Source organism: Tamandua tetradactyla, chromosome 26 (genome assembly GCF_023851605.1).
Source record: "Tamandua tetradactyla isolate mTamTet1 chromosome 26, mTamTet1.pri, whole genome shotgun sequence".
Lineage (NCBI taxonomy): Eukaryota > Metazoa > Chordata > Mammalia > Pilosa > Myrmecophagidae > Tamandua > Tamandua tetradactyla.
In genome coordinates, this window is record NC_135352.1 from 27,865,462 (window position 1) to 27,879,168 (window position 13,707).

General features: G+C 33.8%; 1 protein-coding gene across 3 annotated transcripts in view; it reads left to right on the forward strand.

Annotated features, from left to right (window-relative positions):
• Positions 1 to 13,707, forward strand: part of CENPU (centromere protein U) — a 77,261-nt gene that overhangs the window by 30,705 nt on the left and 32,849 nt on the right. For all 3 annotated transcript variants that reach the window (XM_077144537.1, XM_077144538.1, XM_077144539.1), the window contains exons 6-8: positions 318 to 551; positions 4,959 to 5,028; positions 11,190 to 11,304. In XM_077144537.1, coding sequence (XP_077000652.1) covers positions 318 to 551; positions 4,959 to 5,028; positions 11,190 to 11,304 — 419 coding nt within the window. The remainder of the gene's footprint in view (positions 1 to 317; positions 552 to 4,958; positions 5,029 to 11,189; positions 11,305 to 13,707) is intronic.

Consider the following 13,707-nt stretch of genomic DNA (forward strand, 5'->3'; position numbering starts at 1 on the left):
AAATATTTTTTATTATTTTATCTGAAAAGGTTTTTCATTGAAGAGGTCTCAAATCTCTGTACCATGTCAGTTTTCAGAGCATTCCTGAAATGTGGTTAGGTTGTGGTTTACCAAGGCACAGTGAACCGTGAGAGTGTTTATTTGGAGTCCTAATACAGGTTTCTTGTCCTATGTATTAATTATGTTGCCATCTTCCTGTAATGTCCAACTTTGAGGTTTAGAAATGAGAAATGTGGACTTTATGGTTATCTACTATTGTATTAAGCATTATAAACATTTGCATATTCTAAACCAGTTATGCTGTTTTCTTGACTTAGCCAGGAAGAAAACCTAAGCCCATTATTGACGAGTCTGAAAGCAGTGACGAAAATGATGTAAGAAGAAAAGTTAAACCAGCAGAAAAAATAAGCATACAACATGAATCTATTTCAGTTACAGCATCTTCAGAGCTTTCAGAAAAAACAACTGAATCAATAACTCCTAAAGAAACAGCACCCCTTAGTGTCAAATCCTCTGTTGAAGAAGAGGTAGTAGCAAAAGAAAGTCAACAGGTAAGAGTGCCTGCCAATGCTTTGGAGAGAGAGAGAGAGAAACAAAAAAAAAGGTTTATTGAAAAATATTTGGAAGAAAAATAAAGCATTTTGTCTCCTCTGGTCCTCTTAAAAAACAAATTTTACATTTTTCTTATTATTAAAATTATATATGTTTGTTTCAGAAAACTTAGAACTTTCGGAAAGGAAGATAAAAATCACCTATAATTCCACTACCCAAATAACCTCCATAATGTTTTTTGGTCTCTATCTTCAATTCTTTTTAGAATTGTTAATGTATATGTAAAGAACATTTCCCTGTCATTAAGTATTCTACCATGCCAAATTATTAAAAAAAAATTTTTTTTTAACATAACAACATACAAACATGAACATTCTTACCATATGATCATTCCATTCTTGGTATACGATCAATAACTCACAATATCATCACATAGTTGTATATTCATCATCATGATCATTTGTTAGAACATTTGCATCAATTCAGAAAAAGAAATAAAAAGGAAAAAGAAAAAAATTCATGCATATCATACCCCTTACCCTTCCTTTCATTGATCACTCGCATTTCTTTTTTTTTTTTTTTTAATTATTTTTATTTTTTTAGGCATAGCGACATACAAACACAAGCATTCTTACCATATGATCATTTCATTTGTGGTATATAATCAATAATTCACCATATCATCATATAGTTGTATATTCATCACCATGATCATTTCTTAGAACATTTGCATCAATTCAGAAAAAGAAATAAAAAGAAAAAAAAGAAAAATCTCATACATACCATACCCCTTACCCCTCCCTCTCATTGACTGCTAGTATTTCCATATACCCTGTATTTTAGCCTTTGTTTACCCTATTTTTTTCTATACCCCTTATCACTCCCTTTCATTGACCACTAACATTTCAGTCTACTAAATTTATTTTTAACATTTGTTCCCCCTATTATTTATTTATTTTTAATCCATGTGTTTTACTCATCTGTCCATAAAGTAGAAAAAAGGAGCATCAGACACAAGGTTTTCACACTATACACAGTCACATTGTGGAAGTTGTATCATTATGCAATCATCTTCAAAAAACATGGCTATTGGAATACAGCTCTGCATTTTCAGACACTTCCCTCCAGCCTCTCTATTATACCCAACTAAAAAGGTGATATCTACATAATGCATAAGAATAACCTCCAGACAGAGAATAAAAAAGTATTTGCAAAGTCCCCTTGGGCAAATGGTGAGAAAGGGGCAAAATTCAGCTTCCCCAAGTGGAGAAGTCTTAATATTCTCACAAGCAGTAGGCTGAGACCCCAATCTTGGGTTTGTTCATATGAAACTTAACCCTGCAAAGGATAGGCTAAGCCTACTTAAAATTAGGCCTAACCCCCAAGAGAACCTCTTCTGTTGCTCAGATGTGGCCTCTCTCTCAGCCAACATGACAAGCAAACTCACTGCCCTCCCCCTCTCTACATGGGACATGACTCCCAGAGGTGTGGACCTTCCTGGCAACGTGGGACAGAAATCCTAGAATGAGCTGGAACTCAGCATCAAGGCATTGAGAAAACCTTGACCAAAAGGGGGAAGAGAGAAATGAGACAAAATAGTCAATGGCTGAGGGATTTCAAACAGAGTCGAGAGGTTATCCTGGAGGTTATTCTTATGTGTTAAATAGACATCACCTTTTTAGTTAAGGTGTAATGGAGAGGCTGGAGGGAACTGCATGAAAATGTAGAGCTGTGTTCCAGTAGCCATGTTTCTTGAAGATAATTGTATAATGATATAGCTTTTACAATGTGACTGTGTGATTGTGAAAACCTTGTGTTTGATGCTCCTTTTATCTACCTTATGGACAGATGAGTAAAACATATGGATTAAAAATAAATAAATAATAGGGGGAACAAATGTTAAAATAAATTTAGTAGATTGAAATGCTAATGATCAATGAAAGGGAGGGGTAAGGGGTATGGTATGTATGAATTTTTCTGTTTTCTTTCTGTTTCTTTTTCTGAATTGATGCAAATGTTCTAAGAAATGATCATGATGATGACTATACAACTATGTGATGATATTGTGAGTTATTGATTATATAACAAGAATAGAATGATCATATGGTAAGAATGTTTGTGTTTATATGTGGTTATGTAGCATAAATTTAAAAAAAACTAAAAAAATAAGAATAACCTCCAGGATAACCTCTCGACTCTGTTTGAAATCTCTCAGTCATTGACTATTTTGTCTCATTTCTCTCTTCCCCCTTTTGGTCGAGAGGTTTTTCTCAATCTCTTGATGCAGAGTCCCAGCTCATTCTAGGATTTCTGTCCCACGTTGCCAGGAATATTTACGTAGAAAGAAGGAGGGCAGTGAGTTTGGCAGTGAGTTTGTCGTGTTGCATACCTAAAATATATATTTTTTTTACATGAGCAGGCACCGGGAATCGATCCCAGGTCCTCTGGCATGGCAGGCAAGCATTCTTGCTTGCTGAGCCACCATGGCCCGCCCCATGCCTTATATTTTAATGAATGCATTATATTTCTTTCATGTCTGTACCATAGTTTAATTAATCTCTTACTAATGAACAAGTTGCAGTTTAAAATTTTTTAAGTGCTTTGATGAATTTCTTCGTAGCTAAATCTTCTTGCACACCCTTGATTATTTTCTTAGAAAAAATTATTACAATAAGATTTCTGGGTCATAACTGCTCTAAGATTCTTGATATAGAATATCTTCTGGTCAAGCTGCTGATTATCTCATTTTATTAATTGTTTTATGTTTTGAATAAATAATTAATGTAAAATTTTTAGTATAAAAAGGTGTCCCTGATACCCCATTCTTCAGTTTCCACTTTCCCTATCCACTAACCGTATACACAGGTAACCTTATAATTAGTTTCTTATACATCCTTCTGCATGTACAAATAAACACGAATATATTTTATTTTATTTCGTTTTTTTTACACAAATAGAAGTATACTATATATATATATATATCTATATATATATATATCCTCTTGTTAATCTATCTTGGTGAACATTCCTTGTGCTCTTGGAAAGACTAATTTGTGGTTGTTGGATGTAGTGTTCTGTTAATGTCAGTTTAGGTCAAGTTGATTGTGTAGTTCAGAAAATTTTATCCTGACTGGGGTTTTTGAGGGAAGGGAGGTCTGTTTGCTCTATCAGTTAAAGGGAGGGGATATTTTTCAAAATCCCAACCTTGTGTATTTTATTTACATCTTTGAATTTTTGTTACATGATTTTGAAGCTATGTTATTAATTGCATATTTGTTTAAGATTGATAATGTCTTCTTGAGGAATGGCCTCTTTTATCATTATGAAATATCCCTCTTTATTCTTGTAATACTTTTTGCCTCGAAGTCTGCGTTTTTTAATGTTATAGCCACAACAGCTTTCTTATCCTTACCTTGCATGGTAAAATTTTTCATCCTTTTATTGTCTTTAAATTTAAAGTGTATCTCTCATAGACAGCTTGTAGTTTTCCAGTTTGATAATCTCTGCCTTTTAATTGAAGTGTTTAATCCATTTAATTTTTGTCCCTCTTTTGCTAATTTTGGGTTAATTGAATATTTTGTGATATTCCATTTTACTTCTGGTTAGTTTATTAGTTGTACCTTGTTGTTGTTGTTATTATTATAATTTTTGGTCGTTGTTTCTGGATTAAAAAATATGCATCATTACGTTATCAAGGCTGTTTAGAATCAGTATGCTCCTACTTCATACATCCTAGTTCCATTTTATACCTGACAGTTACTGCTTCCCATTATATAAATGTAATTTTATAACTATACAATTCTGTTCATTCATCTCGCCATATTCTATGCTATTTTTGTCATGTTTTACTTCAACATACATTATGAATCTAAATTTACAGTGTTTCAATTTTGTTTGAAACCATCCTTTTAAAGAAATGAGAAAAAAAATATGTAGACTTTTATTTTTCCTACTTATTTCTATTTTCCAGCTCTTTTCTCCTTTTCTGTGGATCTACATTTCTGTATGATATCTAGATCTGAGTTTTTGTTTAATTAATCTTCCCTTCAGCCAGTCTAGAAACTGTTACTTCATCAGAACTGGGAGTAGAAATTTGAACTGATATCATTCACTTTCTCAATAAAAGTTCACCTTCATTCAAAGCAAGGATTTTTATTAGTCAACTGGAAGTTTTATAATTTTTTTATTTTTTGGCTATAATTTTTTGCAGTGTTTTGTTGTATTCATTCATATGACTAAAGTATATAATGTATTGGCTACTATGTAATATTTTAATTAATATATTAATGTGAACTATATGAGAGTTATAGTCAAAATATTGACAGTGTTTGCTAACATCTTTTTAATCTTTATGTTTTAAAAGAAAATATATTTTTCTCAAATGAAAATCTATGCTTTTTTTGTAGAAAACTCTGAAAAAGAGGAAAATGTCTCACAGCAAAAAGAAGAACTCAAGAAGTAAAAGTGTAGACTCAGGTACAGAATGGTGTTTTATATTTTGTCACTGATTCAAGAATCTCATTTAAATAAGAAAACAGAACTTTCTTATTTCTTAATTTGTTAAGGTAGTAAATTTTAAGTATATAAAATAGCTACTTTTTAAAATTAAGAATATGTGACTTTGAATAAATTATTTTTTTCAGACATTTTATCAGAAAATTTTAAACACAAATTGTGGGCATTGGTATACTTTCCCTGAAATTCTTCAACATGTATATAACTAACTACAGTTCAATGTTTGTTTATAGTTTTTTCTTTTAATGTAAAATATACATACAATGAAATGCCCAGATCTTAAGTGCATATTTGCTCAGCTTTAGGAATTGCAAACACCCGCTAACTAAAGCCCTTAACATACCTTTACCATCACTTGAGAAAGTTACCCCATGCCTCTTTCAAGTCAGTCCTCACCCACCTCTATACCCTCAAGAGGCAATTGCTATTGGGATTTTTTTTTGTAGCAGATTAGTTATACCTATTCTAGAATTTCATATAAAAGGAATCATATAGTATGTACTCTTTTGTATAAGGCTTCTTTCACTCGGCGTATTTTTTTTGAGATTTATCCATGTTGTTTGTGTCATTTTATTGCTGAGTGGTATCTCCTTTTATGTGTGTGTGTGTGTGTGTGTGTGTGTGTGTATACACCACAGTTTATCCAGTCTCTTATTGATAGACAGCTGAGTTTCCAGTTTTCATCTACTATGAATAAAGCTATTATGAACATTCTTATATACATTTTTGTGTGACTGGATGTTTTCTCAGTTCTCTTGGGTAAATAAGAAGGAGTGAAGTGGCTGGGTCATATGTTAGATTAACCATAGGAGAAATATAAGAAACTGACGTGTTTTGAGAACCACATTCCCAATGTGGTTGTACAATTTTACACTCCCATCAGAAGCCACAGGGTTTAATATGTTAACAAGAACATAATGAACAAGTTCATGCAAACACATTTAAAATAGATGAAGAGAACAAATATTTAGAAAACACTGGGCTATTAGAATTTGACTTTTGAAGAAAAAACCCAGGATAATCCTATATATATCAAAAGAAATTCAGTGAGTGGTTAAAAATCTTTCTATGCAAACAAAACAGAAAAACCTTAATTTCAGATGATTTTATAAGAGAATCTAACAGATGTTTAAGGAATAGTTCATTCTAATCTTATGCAAATTTTTCAGAGAATAAAAGAAGAGGAAATGTTCCCTAGTTTGTTTGAGGTGAATATCCTTTAATATCAAAACCAGAGAGCAAAGAATAGAAGACAATTACAGACCAATCTCATTAATATAAATTAATGAAAACTCCTTAACAAATTATTGGCAAAGTGGGGACAATAATATTTTAAAGATAATATGGTGAAGTTGGGTTAATCCCTATAAAAGCAAAGTGGGTTTAACATTAGAAAGTCTGTTAATATAATTTAACAATTTAAAAATATTAAAGGAGTAAAACTATATGATTATTTCAATAGAAACATAACAAGTATTCGATAAGAATTTTATTTTAATCTTCAGTCTTGAGTGAAAGGTATATTATATTAGTGAACTAATGAAAGAAGGGAATTTTTTATTTGGTAAAGAGAGATTTTTTTTTAACTTTTTTTGTTGTATAATATAACATATATACCAAGCAAAGAAAGAAAATGCAATAGTTTTCAAAGCACTCTTCAACAAGTAGTTCCAGGACAGATCCCATGGCTACCATACCATCATCTCAGATTTTTACTTCTAGCTTTTCCAGAGCATGGAGACTAGAAGGAATAAATATTTTTTTATCATCTCAATTGACTTTTTTTTTCTTGTTTGTAAAAAATAACATATATACAAAAAAGCAATACATTTCAAAGCACAGGGCAACAATTAGTTGTAGAACAGATTTCAGAGTTTGGTGTGGGTTACAATTCCACAATTTTACGTTTTTACTTCTCGCTGCTCTAAGATACCGGAGACTAAAAGAAATACCAATATAATGTTGGAGCAGTCACACTCATTTGTTAAACCCTACCTTCTCTGTGTAACTCCACCATCAACTTTGATCTTTCTTTCCCACTCTTTAGGGGTATTTGGGCTGTGACCATTCTAACTTTTGCATGTTGGAAAGGGCTATCACTAATACGGGGTAGGGAGATGGAACTATGATGTTCTGAAGAGGCTAGACCCTCCAGGTTTCAGTATTTATCTGAACCAGGGACCCATCTGGAGGTTGTACGTTTCTAGAAAGTCACCCTAGTGCATGGAATCTTTGTAGAATCTTATATATTCCCCTAGGTGTTTTTAGGGTTGGCTGGAGTGGTTTTAGTTGGTGTTTGGCAAGTTATGATAGGTAGCAATGTTGAACTGAAGCATGCATAAAAGTGACCTCCATAGTAGCCTCTCGACTCTATTTGGACTCTTACAGCCACTGATACCTTATTTGTTACACTTCTGATAAAGGGATAAAAAATTAAAAGAATCCTTTTAAAAATCAAGTACAAATGAATGATGCCTATTCTCACTGCTTTTAGAGGTACTAGCTGGCACAGTGATACAAGAAAAAGAAATAAATGGCATTAATATAAAGATTAGAAAGAAGAAAACTTTCGTTTATGATGGTCTACATAGAAAATCCAGCTGAGTTTCAGACAGATTATTGCAATTATTAGTGATGTCACAAGATTGAATTTTAAAAAACAATTACATATTTATATACCAAGACTATGCAGTAGAATTCTCTTGATGTTAGAAATGTTCTGTAATCTGCATTGTCCAGTATGGTAGCCACTTGTGTATCTTATATGACTAAGGAGCTGAATTATTAATTTTATTTAATTTTAATAAATTTAAGTTTAAATTGCCACATGTGGCCAGGGGCTAGGCTACCATATTGGACAGTACAGCCATAGAGCCTAAAAAGAAAATATGTGAGATTGTAAACTCTTTGAGGGCAGGGATCTTTGTCTGTTTTATTCACTACTCTATTCCCTGATTTTATTTAGAACATGGCTCAGTGCCTGATAGACACTCAAGTGTTTATTGAATGAAGGAATAAATGAATATATTTATTTATTTTTGATAACACTACTTTTGCAATAATGATTTAGAAAAAAGATACCTAGAAACAAATATAGAAAAGACATGTAAGACTAAGGGAGAAATTTATAAAACTTACTTGAAAAATAAGTGTAATACAAGCCAATAGATAAACCATGTTCATACATAGAAAGAGTTAATATCATAAAGATATCAGTTATTCCCAAATTGATCTGTAGATTCAATACAGAATAGTGGTTACTACAAGGTTGGCAAGGGCATTCGAGTATACACTGTTTTTGTAAGCTGCTGGAATGTGATATAACAGAAATGGGACTGGTTTTAAAAAGGAAATTTAATAAGTTACAAGTTTACAGTTCTAAGGAAGTGAAAGTGTCCAAATTAAGGCACCATCAAGAGGTTACCTTCAAGAAAGACCAATGGTTCTGCAACACCTCTTTTAGCTGGATAGTCACATGGCTGCCATCTGTTGGTCCCTCGCTCCTGGGCTACATTGCTTTCGGTCTCTGTCCATGTGGGGGTTCCTCACTACTTCTCTGGGGCTGGCTTTCATCTCTTGGCTTCTCTTGACTCTCTTCAGGTTCTGGCTTGCTTAGCATCTCAGGGTGATGTCTGCTGGGCTCCAAGAATCTCCAAACATATATGTCTCTGTTCTCTGAAGCAGCTGTTCTCAAGCGTCTACATCTGCTCTCTCTGTTGGCTCTGAAGCTTCTGTCGTTTCTGGTTCTCTCCAAAATGTTTCCTCTTTTAAAGGATTCCAGAGAACTAATCAAGACCCACTTGGAATGGGTGTGGTCACATCTCCATCTCATCATAGTTCACACCCACAGTTGGGCATGTCACATCTCTGGAGATAATCTAATCAAAATTTCTCCCCTACAGTGTTGAATCAGGATTAAAAGAAACATTTGCTCCCACAAGATTGGTTCAGGATTAAAACATGGCTTTTCTGGGGTACATAATATTTTCAAACTGGCACATACTCAGTGCTTCAGATGTCTTGTTAATGTCTATAATAGTACTGCTGTATTGTAGTCCCTTGGGTGTTCCATTTATCAGTCTTAATATTACCTATGCACACACATAAACATTGTGGAGCATAAAATAATTCATAATAAAGAAATGAAACTAATGCCATGATAAAAACCTTTAAGAGTTGACAGGTTTAGTATAACCTTTTAACCAAACTTTTGAAAAATCTATTAGCTCTGAAAAATTAAGAAAGATTTTATTTGAACTCATAAAATCCTTAGGGGTTTTTTTTTTTTTAATCAAGACTACTATTTACCGGTTATTGATTTTTCTAAAAATACTGGTGGACTGAATTTAGATGAACAGGGATTTGGGATCAGAGGGAATAGTTACTGAATTGGGGTAGGCAACATTATGAGTCTGACTTGGAGGTCTAATCAGAACACCTCATGCCGATTCCTGTTTCTGCTTGCTTTCATAAATTAACAGCAATAAAAACGATATTAGAATATTTACTGTGTGACAGTCATTATACTAAGTGTTTAATATCCTCTCATTTACACATCCTTATAATAAACCTCTGAGGGAAAGGTACCACTATTTTCCCCATTTTTACAAATGAAGAAATGGACACATAGATCAAACAGTTATCTGAGGTTGCATAGAGCTTAGCAAGTGTTTCAGGTGTATATTGATACAAAACAAATTGCCGCAAAACTTAGTGACATAAATAGTACAATTTTAGACATTAAAACAGTAGTCAGAAAACTATGGCCTGTGATTTAAGTCTGACCCAGTGCCTATTTTTGAAAATAAAAGTTTTATTGAAGCATAGCCATATTTGTTCATTTAAGTATTTTATGTCTGCTTTGGCCCAACAACAGCAAAGTTGAGTAGTTGGCCTGCAAAACCAAATATATTTACTATCATATGGCCCTTTACAGAATGTTTGCTCACTTAAAAGAGCAGCCACCTTTTTTGCTCAAAGTTTTGCTTTGGCGAGTCTGCCTTTTTGTTGCATTAAGTTGGTGCCTGGGCTGTGCTGGAAGGTCTTTGAAGACTTCATTCACGTGTCTGGTGCCTTAGAGTCCCTCTGTATGACCTTTTTATTTCTTCTTGATCTCTTGGTCTTCTCATCGCTTGGCTGACTTCCAAGAGAGAGCGTTGAAGGAGATGAAAAAATAGAAACTGCAGATCTGCCTTGGAACTTGGGCCGTATCATTCCATCTTATTCTCTTGATCAAGCCAGACATAAGGCCAACCCAGGTTCAAGGGGAAGGGAAGTGGAGAATAATGTTAAAGAATTAGCAGCTGTTATTAATCCACCACCTCCAGGAATTGAGCTCAGGTGTGAATCAAGAGGTGCATTTTCAGTCAAGATGCTCATCAGTTTTTAGCATTAAATAAGTAGTAATTATGGAAGAAGTATAGACTGTTCTGTCAATGCCTTTTGTTAATATTATTTAAAAATAATTGGAGTACTAATTAAAAATTGATTGATAATAAAACCTTATATAGTATATTGTATAGTAATTTATAGTTTTTGGAAATGCATTCATATTCTTTCTTGAACCCCACAGTGAATACAAAAAGCAGAACATGTTTTATTTCTTCCATTTTACCAAACTGTAGCAGGTTAAATGACTTGTGTAATATCTAGTTAGTAAAGAAGCTCAAACTAGGACCTAAGTCTTCAGATTCCTAGGCCAGTTATATTACTAAATATTACTACAACTATTTAAATTAATATACTGAATAATCTTGATGTATTCTAGAAATGTCTATCAGGTAATATTAAAATTCAGAAAATACAGTTAACAAAGAAGAGTGGTATCACCGATAGTGTTGAATAACAGCAGACAGTTAAATAAAGGCACAGCAAGGTAATTAAAAGACAGTTGTGGTTTAGACTGCTTAAGCAGAGATGTTAGGAGAATCAACATCTAATCAACATGTTAGTAGTCAGACAAGATAGGGGCTTGTGAGACTATGTCCTGGAAGTGAGAAGTGAATTTCATTCCTTTCATAATGCTTTTTCAGCTACCTGAAGTTTTAGGCTTTCAGAGCCCTGGTCCTAGAGTTAAATTATGAATAACCTGAATATAAAATTTACTTACCTTAATGTTTTAGATAGTGATGTTTCCAGCTGTGTGCATATTTGGTGTCTGGAAGGAAAGAAAACTGGTGACATCACGGAGTTGGATGTTGTTTTGTCTGCATTCGAGAAAACCCTCCTGGAGTATAAGTAAGTGTTTTATTGTGATATATGTACCACATACATTTCCTGTGAAGAACTACATTTGTTCACCTCTTAGCTTTTAGATATTTCTAAGATTTTTACATTTCCATTATGATTTTGTTCTTTAATCCTGTGAGGTTTTTTATCAGTGTGTTTTTATATGTCCAAATTTTTTAATCTTTATTTTTGTATTAACCTATCTTAAATACGATCTGGTGATACCTATGTGTTGAAATTTTGAGGCTTTTTTATGGCCTAGCACATGATCCATGTGAATCTCATTATTATATATATTATATAGAATCAGTAATTATTACATTTTTCCTAATGGTTCTGTTAGGTTTTGCTGCATATATTTAGAGATTATTTTACTAGGAACATCTTGTTTAAAATTTCTTTGACTTTGGTCTGGATGTTTTGTCATTATGTAGTGATACTCTGTATCCCTAAAAGTACTTTTTCCATCTTAAAATCTATTTAATATGATACTAATACAGTGTCACTGGCTTTCTTTTGTACTTTTTGCCAGATTTTACATTCTTTTTACTTTCTAGTACCACCAACCATTGTGTGACCTTAAGCTTTGTTTCTTATATCTATATATAATTTTTTTTTAACATTTCTTATTGTGGAATATACATACAAAAAGTGACAGTTTTCAAAGTACATTTCAACAGGCAGTATAGAACAAATATGAAAATATGGAATGGGTTACAGTTCCACAATTTCAGGTGTTTCCGTCTAGCTGCTTTAAGACACTGGAGACTGAAAAGAAATATCAATATAATGGTTCAGTAGTCATACTCACTTGTTAAATACTATCCTTCTCTATTGTGATGACTCCTTCTCCTTTGATCCTTCTCCCATCTGTAGGGATATTTGGGCAATGACCATTTCAGTGTCTTCATGTTGAAAAGGGATATTGACATTTTGGGTTAAGGGGATGGGACTAGTTGATGCTCTTGTGGAGAGACTGGTAATCTCAGGGTTTCAGGGCTTATCTGTCTCAGGAACCATCTGGAAGTTTTAGGTTTCTGAAAAATAAACTTTGTGACTAAAATTTTTGCAATGTCAAATAGAGCCCTGGGTTTACAGAAATACTGTTCTTTGGGGCTTGGCATACCATGACAATTAGCAATATCTTGCTGAAGCCTGCATAAGAGTAACCTCCAGAATAGCCTCTCAACTCTATTTGAAATCTCCTAGCCACCGATACCTTGTTTTGTTATATTTCTTTCCCCGCTTTTGGTCAGGTAGGCATTGTCAGTTTCATCATTGCCAGAGCCAGGTTCATCCCTGGGAGTCATGTCCCACATTGCCAGGGTGACTCACCTCTGATCATTATGTCCCTGTTAGTGGGGCGGGTTATGCGTTTATTTGCAGAGTTGGGCTTAGAGAGAGGCCACATCTGAGCAACAAAATAGGTTCTCTGGAAGTAACTCAGGCATAACAGTAGGTAGGCTTACCTTCTCTCTTACAGAAATGAGTTTCATTAGAGCAAGTCTCAAGATGAAGGGTTTGGCTTATTAATCAGAAAGTCCTTAATATTTTAAAGAGTATTAGGGATTTCCCAGGTTGGAAAGTTTAATAGTTCCATATAATTTCACCAGTCCCTCAAGGGACTTTGCTAGTACTTTTTAATTATCTGCCCAACATACCTGCAAAGTATCCGGTATTACAGAAAACTATGCAGAAATGTAAGACTGCATTCCCAATTCTAGGCTCCAGGTGTTTAGGCTGTTTAAACTGGCCAGATAGGTTAAATTAGATTGTGTGTTACAGGAAATTTAGGTTTTGAACAAAATAAACCTCTCTTCCTTTGGTCTGATGCAGTAGGTGAAGTTCTAAAATACAGACAATATCATCCTTTACCCTGTATTCTGATTTACCTTGGTCCCAACCAGATCAGCTTTGTTCTTATCTCTAATTGAAGCCTGGTCTCTTGTTTTGACTTAACAGTTGCTGTACATAGTTATGCTGACTTTCAGAGCTGTAGAACTCCAACTGTGAGCCTCAGGTGTCACACAGGTACCCAAAGTTCCAGTAAAATACCAAGTTATACACATATAGCACAGCATCTCAGAATTTAGAAATGACACTTAAAGCTCAGGGATAAATGTGACTGCTGTAAGAACTTACAATCTAGACCCCAATTTTCTTACAAGTGTTTTCTAGAAGAGACCATAAAATACCTGTTCTTTTGTTTCTGGCGTATTTTGCACAGCATAATGTCCTCATGGTCATTCATCTCGTTGCACACGTCATGCCTTCATTCCTTTCTGTAGCCGCACAGTATTCCATTGTATGTACACACCACAGTTTGCCCTTTTGCTTCTCAATCAATATACCCTTCGGGCTAACCACCTTCCATTGGATATCATGAATGTTGCCAATATTCATTGTGTAAAT